At 39.8% G+C, this 17017-nt stretch overlaps 1 protein-coding gene across 1 annotated transcript; it reads right to left on the bottom strand.

Annotated features, from left to right (window-relative positions):
• Window positions 1–376: 376 nt before the first annotated feature.
• On the bottom strand, window positions 377–2755 carry LOC122800408 (protocadherin alpha-C2-like; the record flags this gene model as incomplete). Its single annotated transcript, XM_044069857.1, has 1 exon — window positions 377–2755. A coding segment is annotated over one exon (2379 nt), but the record flags the coding sequence as incomplete, so codon positions are not given.
• Between the last annotated feature and the right edge of the window lie 14262 nt (window positions 2756–17017).

Genomic DNA, 17017 nt, shown 5'->3' with positions numbered 1-17017 from the left:
TAGTGTAGTTAAAGCCAGCAGGAAAAAAGATACTCATTTAGGACAGAACAGAGTTGTCTAATGGGATTTCACTTTGCTGTGATATTTATGATCTCCTTGCATTCTACATTTACTTGAATAAGCTCATGTAATCTGTACATTATAAATGCAATGACTGTACTGAGTTAAAGAACTACACAAAAGACTCAAATTAACCAAAATAGGAGTAAATAAAATAGTTCAAGTATTAGAAACAATGCCACCTAATCATCATGGTGGGCCAGACTATATCTCCTGAGTCCTGTTACCACATATTTTGATTGTTTTCATGATATTTGACCAGTGCTTCAGCACTTTGAATTGTAACCCTCTGGTTGTGGAATACTACTTTTATTATTTAGACCAACATTTTGTAACTTAAGCAATAATTTAAGATGACGATAACAAGACATACTGAATATTCTTGTTGGTACATTTTCTTACATACCTCAGTTGCGCTGTTTGTTTCACTGTGCCCACTAACTGGAACGGGAATGCAGCACCCTGGTGTATTGGCAGCATTTTCTCCTCTTGCTTCTAATAGGGAATTTCTTAAGAGTACTTTTCTGCTAGGAGACACTTGGCCTAAGAAAGCCATGTACTGATACCCTTGCAAAAGTGTTCCTGTCTCAGAGATTTGCACAAGGTTATTTTGTACTGTACATCCTGGTGGACCTGGAATTTTTAATTTATAACCATCAAAATTGTCAATGCAACAAGCAAAAGGACAAGGACATATACCGGAACTGATGCTTCGGTAGCATGATAATGAGATAAATATGATTAAACCCCCTAGAAATACACAGGAGATGGCTACGACAGTAACTATCAAAACCAGATTCTTGTTAGATACTTCTTCGCTATTTTCGGTTGTCTCTTCAAAATCTGGAAGAACTTGGGGAAAACTGTCATAAAGCAATATCCCAATAGTTACTGCTGCAGAACGTCTAGGCGCCCCATTGTCCTTCACTTCTACAACCAGTTTTTGTCTGCGGTTATCTCTGGCACTTATTGACCGAACGATCCTTATTTCACCGGTCTGCTTATCGATATCAAAAAGGCTAACGTCTGTGGACTGTAGTAACTGGTAGGACAGCCAAGCATTCTGACCAGAATCTTCATCCACAGTTATTACCTTTGTTACCAAAAATCCAGCCTCTGCTGACCGTGGGATCATTTCTATGGGCACATTCCCAACTGATGCTGGAGGATATAGGAATGTGGGGCTGTTATCGTTCTGATCTATTATTGTTACGATCAGCTCGGCAGTGCTGCTTAAAGACGGGTTGCCAAGATCTTTTGCAACAATTTGCAGTTTAAAAGCCTTAATTTTCTCGTAATCAAACATAGTCTTCGCATACACCCGACCATTTTCTGAGTCAATTGATAAATAGTTGAAAAGAGACATACCTTCGATCTGTTCCTCCACAAAGGAATAAGCAACTGTGCCATTTTCTTTCAAATCTGGATCCATTGCTGTGACTTGACAAAGAATCTCGCCAGGGGAGTTATTTTCGGCAATGACACTCCTATAAGCCATCTCAGTGAATTGAGGTGGGTTGTCATTAACATCAGAAATATGCACTAAAATAAATGCATCAGTAGAGAGAGGAGGGACTCCAAAGTCTGTAGCAGTTAATGAAATGTTGTAAGAGTCCGACAATTCTCGGTCTATAGTACCAGAGATCTCTAGGATGTAGTGATTTTCAACTGATGTGAGCGTAAACGGAATATTATCATGGATTTTGCAGCTCACCTGAGCATTTATTCCAGAATCTTTATCTATTACACTGATCAAAGCAACCACTGTTCCCCTTGAAGAATTTTCGCTAACATCTCTTGTAAAAGAAGTTAGCAGGATGGACGGTTTATTGTCATTGACATCTACGACGTCTATTAAAACCTTACAATAACCAAACAAGGGAGATGTTCCTTTGTCTGTTGCTTGTACGTGAAATTCATACATGTTTATCTCTTCAAAATCCACTCTACCTTTTAATATAATTTCGCCAGATGTCAGACCTATCTCAAACAAGCTATGCGTTTTGTCTGGGATATGAGTACTAAAAGAATACTCTATTTCCCCGTTTGTACCTTCATCTGAATCTGTAGCTTTCAGCTGGATTATTAAAGTTCCTACTGGAGCATCTTCCATCAGACTTGCTTTATAGACGGCTTGATCAAATTTTGGAGAATTATCATTGGCATCTACAACATTAATGGTGATGTCAATAGAGCCAGACCTCTCAGGCTGCCCACCATCAACAGCTGTTAGAGACAGATGATGAACGGATTCCTGCTCTCTGTCCAAATTGTTTTCAAGGACAAGCTGAGGAACATTAACGTCTTCATTTGAATCCTGCATATCCAAAGAAAAATATCTGGAGGAACTAAGGCGGTAGGAATGCAACCCGTTGGATCCTACATCTGGATCGTGCGCAATATGCAAGGGGAATTTCGTTCCCGGAGGGACTAACTCCATAATATTTAAATACAAATCCTTAAAAGGAAATGTAGGTGCATTGTCATTTACATCCTGTATCTCCACTTTAACGTGATGCATTTCTAAAGGATTGTTTATAATCACCTTCATGTTCACATAGCACTGCACCTTAACAAAACATATTGCTTCCCTGTCAATTCTTTCTTTAACAAAACTATTTCCATTCTCAGAAGTTGTAAATAAATTCTGCTTACCATCTTCGGAAACCAGACGGAAATGACGACCGGACACATTTTTTTACCAACAATCCAACATTATTTTCTATATTGCCTACTAAAGTGCCAGGTTGCAATTCTTCTGGAACCGAGAAAAGAATGTCTCCAAGGTTAATATCCATACAAAATGAAAACCAAATGGAAAGATATACAATATCAAAATGTATTCCGTTATTACTTTTTCTCGCACACATGCTTCTTAATATCTTCTCTCTATTCATTTAATTGTGCAAATGCTTTCCCAAATTCACTATAATAATTTGCGATTTTATGTAGTTCGTGAAGGTGTACGGAAAAGCTATAATCCCAATGGCACCCCACCTTGCTGCATCACAGCTTGCTGGGAGCTACTCCACAATTTAAGAGCAGAGGGCGACACCTACAGTTCAAAATATTAATAGCCACGTTGGGGTGCTCGTTTTCTCTCTAGTCATTGTTTTATTTCTTACAGTTTCGGGTAACCCTTTCTATAAGAATGGATGCTTTGCTCGTTGCCGTCGGTTTATATAATTATTGCGTTGGCTACCAAGCAAGTCACAGCTTTCCAGTGAATATGCAGCTGACATAAAACAACGGAGAACTTTTTCATAGGAAATTTGTGTACCAGAACTCTGGGTCACTCAATGTATGCTCTACACTAGGCGGAAAGGCAATGACATTTTTGTATGTTCTATTCTAACGAACCCTATCCAAACAATACTTTTTATCAAGTGTAGACAGAAGTTCCATCATCTCCAGCTGAAATGAAGAGGATGAAATGTTTACAACTAAATGAAAACAAATTATTGTTTTAAAGTTTACGTGACCAATTGTCTGAAGAACGGGCATTTATTGTAAACTACCATGGGACCTATAAATCGGTTATGGATCAAGTGGACGGGCACAGTTATTTTAAAACGGATTCTAATTCGCATCAGCACTGTAGGCAAAGCACAATAAATCAACATAAATAAAAACACTAGCGCAGGAAAATTACTTTGTGTATGGATGGTAGTTACGACTGCTATAGTACCTACCTGGTTACATCTCACCATAAAGTAGTGATATTCTCCTTTAAAGTCTCAAAACACACCCGATGAACAAATCTGCATTTAAGAACTTCAAAACACTAAACACACTCATCCCTATGATATGCTCTCAACATTTACTTGAAATATCACCAGCCCCTATGCAGCCTCAGCTGTTGCTACTTAGGCAGTGGGATTATGCTCCCACTTGGAAAAGTACCTAGATGTAAAAGTCCAAGTTAGAACCAATGGTATCAGGAAATTCAAAAAATAAACTGGCCTGGTGGTCCACCAATATAAATCAACTCTGTGATAAAATTTAAAAAATCTAAAGTTCTATAACAAATATAAATTTGCCCACATTAAAATGTCTATAAAGAGGATCGGAAAAGAACTAAAAAACACCATCAGGAAGAGCAAAGCTAAGCATGAACTCAAACCAGCAACTGAAGCTAAAGACAACTGCAAATTGTTCATTATGTCAGAAAATTAATAAAAAATACCCAACATTATCCTGAATTATTCCAAAATGGTATTACTCACTCAGTCACAAGGGGCATTGCAAACTTTATCCTGGAAATAATCATGAAAAATTTAAAAATCCCTGAATCTATCATATCTCTTAAGATTGTAAAGGTAGGTATCATAACTGTGCTCTGAAAAGGCAAAAATACCACTTCAGTGGGTCCAGAAACTTTACCTGGATGTGTTGTTAGGGGTGTGACTAAAGCTATTTAAGATGCATCCAGGGATATTGTCAGGACCCATCAATGCAGTATTTTTAGCTTTTGATAGCACTTTTAGGACTTGGCCTTGTGTGATAGCTGGAGGTGAGCCAGTTTCAGGTATGTCTTGAGGGACAGGTGGAGGGGAGAGAGGGATAAAGTTAGAGTTAAATTTATCAGCCAGTAGGTTCAGTATATCTTCAGCCTCAGAGTAGGAAACATCATTCACAATCAGTGCAGTGCATGCTGCATTGTATTTTGTATATATTAATATAATATATAATATAGTATGTAGTACAATCTAATCTAAGTTATATTGCTGTTTGGGATATCAAAATCTTATACTCCTAAATCTCAGCTGTTTAGTTTTGGCAGAGTGAGACCATCTTTACCTAACTTAGAAAGTTTCTTTGAGAAGGTCATTATACAGTGGCAATCTAGATCAAACAGACCATCTAGATCTAGCCAATACATTTGACTCCATCACTATATTGACATTGCAAATAAGCTGAGAGACCTATATGTAGAATAGTATGTGGTAAGGCAATAGCAAGCTGGCTGGATAAAAGATATAACTCACATAATTAAAGTAGTAGCTGCCTCCCAAGAAAGCAGGAAAGTTACTAGTGGTGTTCCTCAGGGATTAATATTGGGACCCTTTCTGCCTAGACTATAAACCCGGGCTTATGGATAACACAGTTTGCTGATGACTGTACTTTGGGTGTTATTGTCCCACACAGCTAATCCTCACAGATCAGTTTGATACTGAAAATGGTTAAAATTAAAATACAAAAAGTATAGTGTTGTCACATTTGACAAAAAACTCTCATCTCAGACTTAAAATATAACTAGCAGCCTACTCTAAACTGATACAATAGTCAGAGACCTTGGTTTTAACTCCCTTTTTTCACCACCATGTAGCATCAATAGTCAAAAAATATTTCTGTTGAACACAACTGTTATTCAAGGGTATCTCATCTAGATTTAAAGAAGTTATCATCTCTCAATACTCTGCACTAATTAGACAATACACAAAGTACAATTCCCCCATATATATATATATATATATATATATATATATATATATATCTGTCCAGACACACTGAACAGCTGGAAGGCTCCAGGGGTTCTTCAGTAAAAAAAAAAAAAACTGGTCTAAAAACTTCTTGGCTACCAATAAAGGTTCAAAGTCCTATTTCTATAATTGGTATCTTATAGACTCTTACTTGGAAGTGTATTCTTGAACTCCATTCCATTCATAGGTAGGTACTTGGCTATCTGCCCAAGGGCTTAAGTAAGCCTAGCCAACAAGGTTCCCTGGCTTACATCACCCAAGAAAGTTATTTTCCTTTGTCCCTTCTGAGCAGAGCCACAGAAGTGATCCCCAGGGTGTATTTCCTATTTCCCATCCGCTCATCAAGATTTTTCTTGAAGAGTGCTAATGAGGAACTTTGCTTGGCATAGATGGGTAGCCTATTTCAGAGTATGGGAAATCTCTGGGACAGGACACTAACCCTCCAGCATGTCCTGTTTATTGTGGTGACAAGGTTTAGGCCCCTAGAGTGTGTAGCACAGAGGGATTGGGATTTCTTTAGGTGTAGCATGTCCAACAGCTCTGGGTTTGACATAGCTTTATATGTTAGGCAGAGATCACCTTGGAGTAGGTGATATGCTACAGAATAAAGCTGGAGTTTTTTGAGACAGTCAGTGTAGGGCATCTGTTTGAGCCCAGTAATCCTCTTTGTGAGGTACTTCTGTGGCCTTTCCAGCTGTTGCAGATGTCTTGTGAGGTACATTCCAAAAGGGGTGTTGTACTCTATAATGGGTCCAATGAGTGTTGAGTAGAGGGGAACAACGACCTCTTTTTTGCTGGATGAGAACCCTTTTGTGATGAGGTGTGCCATATAGAAGGATTTCCTGACTACTGTGGTGATGTGATTATCAAAGGAGAGACTACTGTCCACCTGGGTCCCAAGATCTCATCACACATTCGGAGTTAAGTAGACTGCCGCCTATGTGGTAGTTCATCGGTACAGAGTTTTTACCAAAGGGGATGACAATTCACTTTTTGGCATTGAGCTTGAGGCCATGGCTTTGAATCCAGGCATCTGTCTCAGTGAGGCCCTTCTGTAGGATGTCCACATTATTTGGGGACTCAACTATGGCTCCTAGTTTGCAGTCATCTGCGAACTTTGTTAGCCAAAGGCCTTCTGTTTTAGCCTGTACTTCAGAGAAGTAGATACCAAACAGGAGAGGTCCCAGGACTGAACCCTGTGGTACTCCACTTGTGATTGGTTTGAAGTCAGATTTGGAGTCTGCAACTTTTATAGTGTGGGTTTGTCAGTAAGCCAGCTGGCAACCTATCTTGTGACGTAGGGATTTATACCTAGTTTAGTGAGCTTAGCTATAATTCCAGACTGGGTGTTGGTGTCGAAAGCCTTGGCGAGGTCAAGATAGGCTGTGTGAACCACCTTACCCTCGTCTATGGCTTTGGTGACTGCCTCAAGGAAGTCGATCAGGTTCAGGAGGCATGATCTGCCTTTCACAAACCCGAACTGGGTGGGGTCCAGAGTTTGGAGGTTACCAATGTCTTTGTTTATGAGATCCATGATGATGCATTCCATGGCCTTACAGACCAGGCTCATCAGGCTAATAGGGCGATAGTTCCTAGGATCAGTGGTGGCTCCCGCTTTGTGGAGTTGGATAACTGTTGCTGTGTGCCATTCAGAGGGCACAAAGCCTGATGTGAAACTATGATTGAACATGGTGCTTAGGTGTGGAGCCAGTTCCTTCTGAAGTTCATGTAAAATGCAGCCAGGGATGTTGTCTGGTCCCATGGATGCTGTGTTTTTGTCTTTAGAGAGTTCAGCTTTTATCTGCATAGTTGTGATTACAGGGACTCTGCATTCTTCCTGTATAGATATGGGCTCTTTAGGGGGTGAGAGGACGGTAAAGTTAGCACTGAACCTATCTGCCAGGATGTTGGCAATATCAATTGGTTCTGTAATTTTCGTGCTGTAACTCAGAGCAGATCTGGGTGTTGCCATTGAGATTCTTGACATAGCTATAGAATGCTTTGTGGTTGTCCCTAGAATCAGTGGCTATTTTCTTTTTGTAGCTAGCTTTGGAGGATCTTATAAGGGATATCAGCTTCTTACTGAGGTTGACCATGGAACTCCTCCACTCACGGGATTTTACTCTCTTTTGCAACAGTTTCTTCCTTCTGTTGTAGAGTTTGTTTATGGCAGGGGACCACCAGATTGTCTTCCTTTTTTTGGAGGATAGCATCTTGGTTCTGTCTGGGATAGCACGATCCATGCACTCGAGTAAGTGCTTATAGAGTGCATCTGTGTAGGATTCAGCAGTCTTAACTGTATTGTCCATTTGCATGGGTATCATGAAGATCACCACTTCTGCCTTAAGAAGTATGAAATTGGCTTTGGAGAAATTTTTTACCGTGGTTTCCTTAATGGGGGGTGGGGGCGGGATGTGGATATCTAGGGTGATTAGCTTATGGTCGGATCTGACCATTGAGGATACAATCCCTTTGATCTCTTACACACACACATCTCTGAAAGATAAACAGTGCCACAAACCTTAGAACTAAGAATTTGAATCATCACCACTATATAAGCAAAACATGAGAGGGCTGGATTTATTACTTCACATTTACTCTTCTTTGTAATAATCTGCCCTTAAGCAGAGTGGCGCCCTAGTATCCTTCAGTGCTAAACTTGATGATTGGATGACCTGGTTTGCCCTTCTAGAAGTGTGAGGTAAATTATGAGTGGGTATCATCAAGGGGCAAATGGTCTCATGGCTCACTTGTCTTATAATTCCTATGATCTTAAAGTGCATAATGAAGTACAATCCTTAACTTTTAGAACAGCCATATGCCCCATTTCTCACACCAGTAGAACATTTTTGCATATAAAATATTGTTCAGAATGTGAAAAAAAACCCCAGAAAATGTTAAGCAGGGCTGTTGTGCCTGAACCGTATTATACTATACACAATGTACATGGTGTTAGTTGTCACCTATGGTAAGCTACTCTCACTGAGGATTTACAACTCATTATGTCCTACAGAGAAAAGTGTACCTGATTTAATAGAACTATTTAATGACACTAGAGTTGTCTGCTCCAGTTTGTTGTCCACTAAACAGATAGACCCTTTCTGTAGAGAGAATAACAGCTGCATTATTCCATCCACTCTGTACATAAATAATATGCCCTGCTGCTCTCCTTTGGGACTCCAGTACCAGGTGGTCAGCTCTAGCATAACAATGCCATTTCTTAATAACTAACAAATATTTACTAGCAGGATTACTTCTCTTTAATATCTTCTTACATGACAGTGCAAAAAAAAAAAAAATGAAAGGTCAAATATGATGTGTTTCTCATATTTATCTACCAAAAGCATGTGATCACATAATGTAAGATACAACAAGAACAGCAGGTGATGTGGAAACAGAGGAATAATTAAGGTGGTGTGATTTTTTTAAAAGAAAACATAAAACAATGTGCCTGATACATACAAAGTAAAAAAAAAAACAATGGAAGGAGATGTAGGTAGTAGTTATTTCATCCAAATTGTAAATTAATTGAATGAAGATAAACAGTGTGTAGTGGATGTATGGTGACAGTTAATACTAGCAAAAAAGTTAACCTTCCATGCACCTATCAGAGCCATTTGGTAGGATAACATTAAGAACATTATAAATCCAGAAAATAGTAGCCAGGGTAGTGAAGAATAAACATAAGTTGTGTTCTTACTATAATGACAAAGCTGGAAGAGAAGTTCTAGCCTCCATAGCCGATAAGAGTAAGGTTGGCAGAAATTAAGATCACTTAACAGGTAAAATACTCCTAGGCTGTCAGACAAAGACCCCTCTTTCTGATAATGAAAAGAGATGCTTAGACTTTCCAGATCTTAGGTGAGCTGCAGGAATCACCAACATGTGAGCAACTCAGGTTTCAGGACTACTAAGTCAGAGGTGGGAGGATATGTTGCACAGAATGCCTAAGTTCTAGGGATATCTTTCTACTAAGTATATATTCTGCATATGGTAAGAAGAGATCCTTCATTTGTAAATAGCAGGAGAAAATCCCAAACTAATACTCCTGGATGGCTTTCCTCCTTATGTAAACCTACTATTCAAATCATGGTCTCAAAGAAAAAGCTAGGCCTGTATATTATAACCATCTTATTTGACCTTGCAAAAGCTTCACAAATATCACAAAGAGATGCAGTTCTGGAAAAAAAAGCTGTAAATGTAACAAATGCTTCTAATATAATGATCCTTTTGAACAGAAGGAAGAGGTTAATTGTGGTTCTATAACAAAACTGGATGCAGTCTGAAAGCTGCTTGTTAAAGTGACTTCAGACATATTCTGTTAAAATTATGGAAGAAACTAATAAAAAGTAGTCTACCTTTACAGACAGTCTTCACCTTCTCACTAGAAAATCTTAACTAATAGAGCACATACATGCAGAAGAGAAGATACTCTTCTTGACTGGAGGATCATGGGAAAATACAGATAAACAAACTGATTTACTTTTAGCATAAAGAAAGGGATAGGGCTGAAGGTGACCCTGTTCCTGTAAAACAGCATATATGCAGCTCAGAAATTCTGGAAAAAGTGATTACCAACAAACACAAAAACAGAAATCCCAGCATGGTACCAGATCTACTGGAGATGAAACATCCTGTGAAAAAGACTTAGCAAACCTTTAACAATGCTAAGGATGAAAAAAATGAAGCCTTGATAAAAATTAGGCATGGCAGCTAAGTGTGTTTTGACAAAAGAGTAACAGAGGTAAGAATAAATAATCTGGACAAGTCAGTGAAGTAGGGATGGAACAGATAGTGGGAAATGGTCACTTTCCTTGGTTATACCCCAAGTAGAAAAAAATAATCCCATTTTGTCCTTGTATGTCTTGCAAGAATCATGTTTCTTTCTGGAAGAAATAATTTGCACAACCCTACAAGAAAAGGAGGGTTTGTTAGACAAAGCTGGAATTGGAGAAGTTGTGCAGTTAATCCAGGGAAGTGTTTGGGTGGGACATGCCTAATAGATGAGTCAGCAACGCACTGTATGGATGCAGCAGAAGGGGCTTCTTCAGAAAGTGAGCCAAAAGGAGGGGAAAAACAATGATTGTGAAGGTAATGAAGCACTATGGCCATGACTTTGGATTTGGGCTGTTTGGCTTTTGGAATGGACTTCATCATCCAAAGAAATGGGGAAAAGTGTAGATAAGTATATCAAGCTATTTCTGAAACAGAGCATCCCTGGTGTGTCCTTAACAGAGGGATGGTGGGAGAAGTACCTGATAAATGTGGTGCTAGATGGGGAAAGGGATAGGTCACAAAAAATATAGGATGGTGCAATGGTGCAGAGGTAGCACTGTCGCCTCACAGGAAGAGGTTCTGCAGTTTAATTCTTGGCTAGGGTGTCTTCTGTGCAGAGTTTGCATGTCCTCCCTACATTTGTGTGGGTTTCCTCCAGGTGCTCCAGTTTCCTCCCATATTACAAAGCCATGCGTCTGGAGCATTTCTCCCCAGGTCTCCACTGAAAATTGACTTTGTTTTAAGTCGGACTTTCCTGGTAAACAAATGTTAACTAAATAAATAAGACTTTTCTGATCTATAGAGGTGCTGAAGGACCACATTTGGGGTATCAGTGGACAACACCTAAGCATGTTCACCAAAGATTTGTCATCCAAAACAATGTGGTTGACTAACAGAAACTGGAATGATAGCATGACCCATTCCCATATTCTCATGTCTTGTTAATATAAGGTATAAAATGGTGTTCCTACTTGTTGGCTGATGTACCAAACTACTGCTGTTTTGTTGGAATGGGTGTAAATCACACCTTGGGTTAAAAAGTCCTGGAAGGCTTTCAGGGTCAGAAGGACTGCCCTCATCTCAAGGTTGTTGATATGCAGTTTCGACTCAGAAGATATCCAGACACCTTGAATTGTCTACCCACTAAAATGCCCCATCACCCTAGGTCTAATAGTTCCAGTATGAATAGTCAAGTAAAATCCATATAAAGCTGCTGCACAATCAGTTGCAACTTCAATTGGACAGAACAAAATACTGTTCTTAAAGGGGAAAAGCCCCCTGTATTCTCACAGCCCTTACTTTCAAATACTAACTTTATAGCCACAATCACAGAGAAAAGGAAAGGGGGAAAAAAAAGGTCATTGCCAGTGCAGTAATAGAGTAATAGAAGCAATACTGACAATGATTTCCCATGACAAACACCAATCAGTGAGTTGGGACCTGTCCAGTCGTGATGAGTAGTATCATCGCGTCTATATTACATTATCAAACATTTAAAAGTTCTAACGTCATATGGTCGACACCATATGATCGAATTTTTAAAAGTTTGAAAATGTAATAAAAAAAATTAAACCAAAGGAAAAACCTACCTGAATGGTTTAAGCAGGGGGGCAAGCCCCCCTGCACCCCCACACTGCCACTCTTTAAATATACCAACTCCAAGATCGCACTACAGTTTAGAAAAGGGAAATCTTCCCATTCCGCACTGTACGGAGATCTCCTTTGAAACGTTCAAACTTTTAAAAGTTCGATCATATGATGTTCGAACTTTTAAGAGTCCGACAACGTCATATTATCACCCATGCATTCACTGATAACTCAAGAATATATCCATGATAACTGCTGCTGGAGTATTGAGGGATACTACACAGAGATTCCCTCTGAATAAGTTAGGAAGGTACATCCACTATTGGATATGTGCTTTCCAAATGTTTTTTTGTCTGAATAAATTGGGACATTGTCTCATAAATCTGAGATCACTGGAACGTTAAGGTCCAGTGCAATACCTGCTTGTGTAACCTGGCATGGGGTATCATAGGAATTGATGTTGCCTTGAAACCCAGCAACTTGAGGTAGAGATCTGCAGGAACATTTTAAGAATCTAGGATTACAAAAGCTTTGGCTTTCATAGAATATACTTGCTTATTGGAAGATATTCTCTGCAAGCTACTGAATCCAAACTGCAATTAATTAATAATTTATCTGTGCAGAAGTCAGCTGCGACTTTATGATATTGATAATAATGTCAAGAGTGTGGAATAACAATATTAGAGAATAATTTTATGTGGTAACTGGAGCCTGAACTGAAAGTGTAGTTATGAATCATTTGTGTAAGTTAGGACCTTGACTTATTGCAGCATCTGATAGACTGCCACAATGGTCATGCATTTGTTGAACTGGGGGTTATGATGGGGAAATGGAAGGGATCCAGTACTGGTAAAAACTATCTCCTATTCGGAAGAAACAAAGAAACATTCCAGACTCCTTGACAATTCTGACTTGGAGGTAAGCATCCTGGAGGCTTAAGGAGAATATCAAGTCTCCTTCAGATAAGCAGAAAATAAATGACTGTACTGTGACCATGTGACCAGTTTCTTTGGGGCTAAAGCTCTTTATTCTACTTAAATCTAGGACTGATTTGTAACTGCTGGCCTTTTTCAGCACCACAAAGCATCTACAGTAAAATTCAGTTTTTTTCTGTTGGGTACATTCTCCTGGATGGTTCTTTTCTGAAGGAAGCTGAGGGCCTCCCTTCTAGGATTTTGTTTCTGATGAGGTGGGACATTGGACAAGGATAATCATTGTGGGCTTGGTTGTGGGTGCAAGGAGATGACATGTTTTCTGAACATAAGTATTGTGATCCATCTGCTCATGCAGGTAGATAGTGGGACAAATGGCCTCAGACAGATGAGCAGGTCTTCAAAGTTTCTGGTTGTGACTACTACTCAAAGATGGCTAAAGTCTCTGTAGGACTACAACTTTTCTGGACATTGCCCCAGTAATTAGGGATTCTCCCAGATTGCTTCTGGTTTATCTGCTGTGTGCCACATCTAAACCATATTATGCACTGGCTCTTCTACAGCCTGGAAAAGAAGTACTGAGACATTTTACACCTGCAGCAGTAACAGTTTTCCCTCATTCTCTACATTTTCCAAATACACCTTTACCTGTTGTCCATATGGAGAATTTATGAAAATCACCTTGCTGTTCTTGGTGAAATCAGTTATCTTGAGCCACGTTTGTCAGCTTACAGCAATACCTGATCCAAAAGCTCTGGCCAAACCTGTGACATCATTATAAAGTACATGCATCATAAGGTAGGTCATAAAAGAAACAGTTATGACAAATGCAACAAAATTTTGTCCTTAACTAGTCCATCTGGCAATGATATAATAGACTGGAAAACAGTCCATTGGCATACAGGGATGAAACCTCAACAGTGTCCTAATGGCAGAGGTTCAATTAAAAGCTCATGCACAGAAGGAGCTGGTGAAGGGTGAGATAGGACTGATGTAGCAATGCCTGTTCACCTCTTTCTGGAGGGAGAGTGAAGGCCATATGTTTGGGATGCACTTCCAATAGTAGAATTTCTGCTGGTGGTTGAAGACCACAGAGGAGCACTTGCTTCAAAGGAGGCAGGCCTACGTGAATGATATGCCCTTCCTGATGTCATCTGCATGTCAAACCCTGTAGTATGTTACTGGGTAGAAACTGTGAGGTTAGGGCTTAAAGCAGGAAACAGAAAGCCCATTCATGTGAAGGATAACAGTGCCACCTCCTCTGCTTCAGCCTCGCTCCTATGAGGAAGAATGGGCTATAGAGCTCTTGCTTCCCAGCAGAATGAGCTAGATAAGTGAGTGGGTGAAAAAAAAACCTGTTGGTGCCCAAGAATGGGTGCAAAACAAAGGGAAAAAACTTTTTAGAAGTCAGGTGCTTTTCATTGTTAAGACCCTGCCAAAAATCCTTTATATATGAAAAATAGTTTAGCATTCTTAATGAAAAGGTACATGACACATAAACATACTTATATATTTTCATAGTTTGCCATTACTTTGGACACCTTGTATGGTGGATTATTGGCAAGGCACTGGGAAATGAAGTTTTACTGAGGGCAGCTGCAGAAACCAGGGTATTTGTCTTTGACTTAGGTATCACCAATCAGAAATTCCACTCTCTAGACAGATGGAAGGTACAGCGGGTCTATATCAAATAGTCAAAGTTCAGTAACTCTGAATACCTAATGGTCGAACCATTATGTTCGAAGTTACAGAACTTCGACTACCGATAAAAAAATAAAAATACAACGGACAAAAAAATAAATTGTTGTAAGCAGGGGGCAAGCCCCCCTGCACCCCCCACACCCCTTGCTACTTAAATATACCAACTCTGAGACTGCACCATATTGAAGTGAATGGAAACCTCTGCTTATGGAGATTTCCATTCACAAGCTCAAACTTTTACAAATTCGAACATATGGTCTCGACCATATGTGGTTTGAACTTGTAAAAGTTCGACTACGTGATAGGAACCCGGTAGAGCTGATCATTTTAGGAACAGGGTACACAGTGTGAATGTTTTCCAAGCTATGTTGGTAACTTTCCCGAGGATGACTACCAGTGGAGGTCCCACTCAACACAATTGCTGGACAGAGCAAAACACTTTTTACAACCTAGTCTGTAGAGAAAACATGAGATCACATGGATATGCCCCCCTCTTTAGTGCATGTTTTAAGGAACTCCTCAAACACTGGGTTTTCTGTGGGGAATACTGAGGCGTATATGTTCTCTTCATAATCAATATCAGCTGAATATGACTCTGCAGGGGAGAGGTTCCTCTTGCAATGGACCTTCATCAGAACCTTCAGAAAGAGAGAGGGACAGATGAAGAGAAAAATGCATGTTTGGAAGTGGAAAGCATAGGTGGGGCTCCTCAAGGACTTGGGCTTCTCTATCCTGTTGCATGACAAGGCAAGGATGATGACTCGGGCTGAAACTGATCCAGCTTGAAGTTCAGAGCTGGTACTGAGATGAATATGGTGTTTGGGTAACAAGTTGAAAGATTATGAACTCTGCACTGACTCTGAAGTTGAAGGCTGGCTTGACATGAGACATCTGGTATGGAAAAATGTGGTAGGAACACATTGAAAGTGACATTGACAACAAAGTAGCCAGCATTAAAAGTGGCATTAAAGTTAGGACCTGAGCAACGGAACTGAAGACCACTAAGTCATGAAAAATATTAGAAATTTGATAAAGGATGTTTTTAAAAAAGACTATATACTGAAAAAACATCAGTACCAGCAGTGGGGTCTATATTAGAACAGCGAAGAGGTGTTTAATTGAACGCCTCTTTGTTGACACAAAGAGTGAATGCACTAAAGCGTGAATGCTCAAAACAGTGATTTCCTTCACTGGGAAAGAAATCATTTGGCCTTCCCCGTGTGTTTGCCCCTTTCGCCACTGTAGTGCGATCTCGGAGTTGGTATATTTAGTTAGGGGGGAGTGGGATATAACGCCCCCCCCCATGTTTGAAAGTGTGTGTGTGTGTGTGTGTGTGTGTGTGTGTGTGTGTGTGTGTGTGTTTGTGTGTTAGTGCTACCAATTTCTTTCCCAGGGAAAGAAGCGTTCACTGTTTATGTGTCAATGAAGAGGCGTTCGATTAAACGCCTCTTCGATGTTATGATATAGACCCCGGCAGTGAGGACATCAATAACATTGATGAAGAGACGACAGTTAATGACAGACACACTGACACAGAAACTTATGATGCTGACATCAGCATTTCAAATACAGGCATCAACACAGGCCCCATCATCTAAAGTGATACTGAAAGGGGTTAAAAACAGTATCCTTGTGGCTGACTCTAAAAATTGTGGGGCCAGTGAGGAAAGTCTAAAGCATCCTAGATGGGGGGGGGGACCAGACATTCCCTATTGCAACTGAAATGAACAAGGGATTGAGCACCAGAGCGTTTCAAATGAGCTGCTTCCAGGCTGTCATAGTTTATCAAGTACATGGCAAGAAGTGGGGTAACCCTAAGCATAGCAGGCTTTGTGGAATGCAAAGTCAGGAGAACTTCCCTTTCAGCACCAGCATCAGAAAAAGTACAGAGGCTTTGAGCTTTCAAAACACTGGTCACAACAGATAAGTTGCTGACAGAGATTGTGCCGCTTTCATAACTGTAAAACATCTGCGTCTTTAGTCAATATCATAGAAACAGGAGAGAATGAAAGAAAATGTTTGTGTTCAGGGTATATATGCATTTTGACTTTTTAATGAGGGAGTAGGGGTGAAAAACCATGACAAAGATACAGAGACACATGTCTGGGCTCATTATGCATAATACAACTGCAAGCAAGATTGATACCGAGCAGAATAATCTCTTCTCCACAAATGATACCTAGGTACAAAGAAAAGATGACAGGTTTCAACAACTGGGATCACCATAAGGGGACCCTATAGGTGTTATCATGAAATAAGATAATTGACAGTACTACTTGCTTTGCAAAGGATGGTCTGCATCTCTCATTCAAAGACTTTTGCATGCTGGTTAAATCCCTTCCTGCCTCCATAGTTCCTTTTCTAAGCAAGGATCAGTTACTGAACATTCCAACATAGCAAATGCATCAATATTAAATAAGGATTGAATTAAGTTGGCTATGCTCAGTGCCAGAAGTCTAAACAACAACTGCCTGATCT

The sequence above is a fragment of the Protopterus annectens genome, chromosome 4.part0 (genome assembly GCF_019279795.1).
Source record: "Protopterus annectens isolate FY-2018-M chromosome 4.part0, PAN1.0, whole genome shotgun sequence".
Classification (NCBI taxonomy): domain Eukaryota; kingdom Metazoa; phylum Chordata; order Ceratodontiformes; family Protopteridae; genus Protopterus; species Protopterus annectens.
The sequence above is the reverse complement of the archived record's forward strand: the minus strand, read 5'-3'. Positions and strand labels throughout refer to the sequence as shown.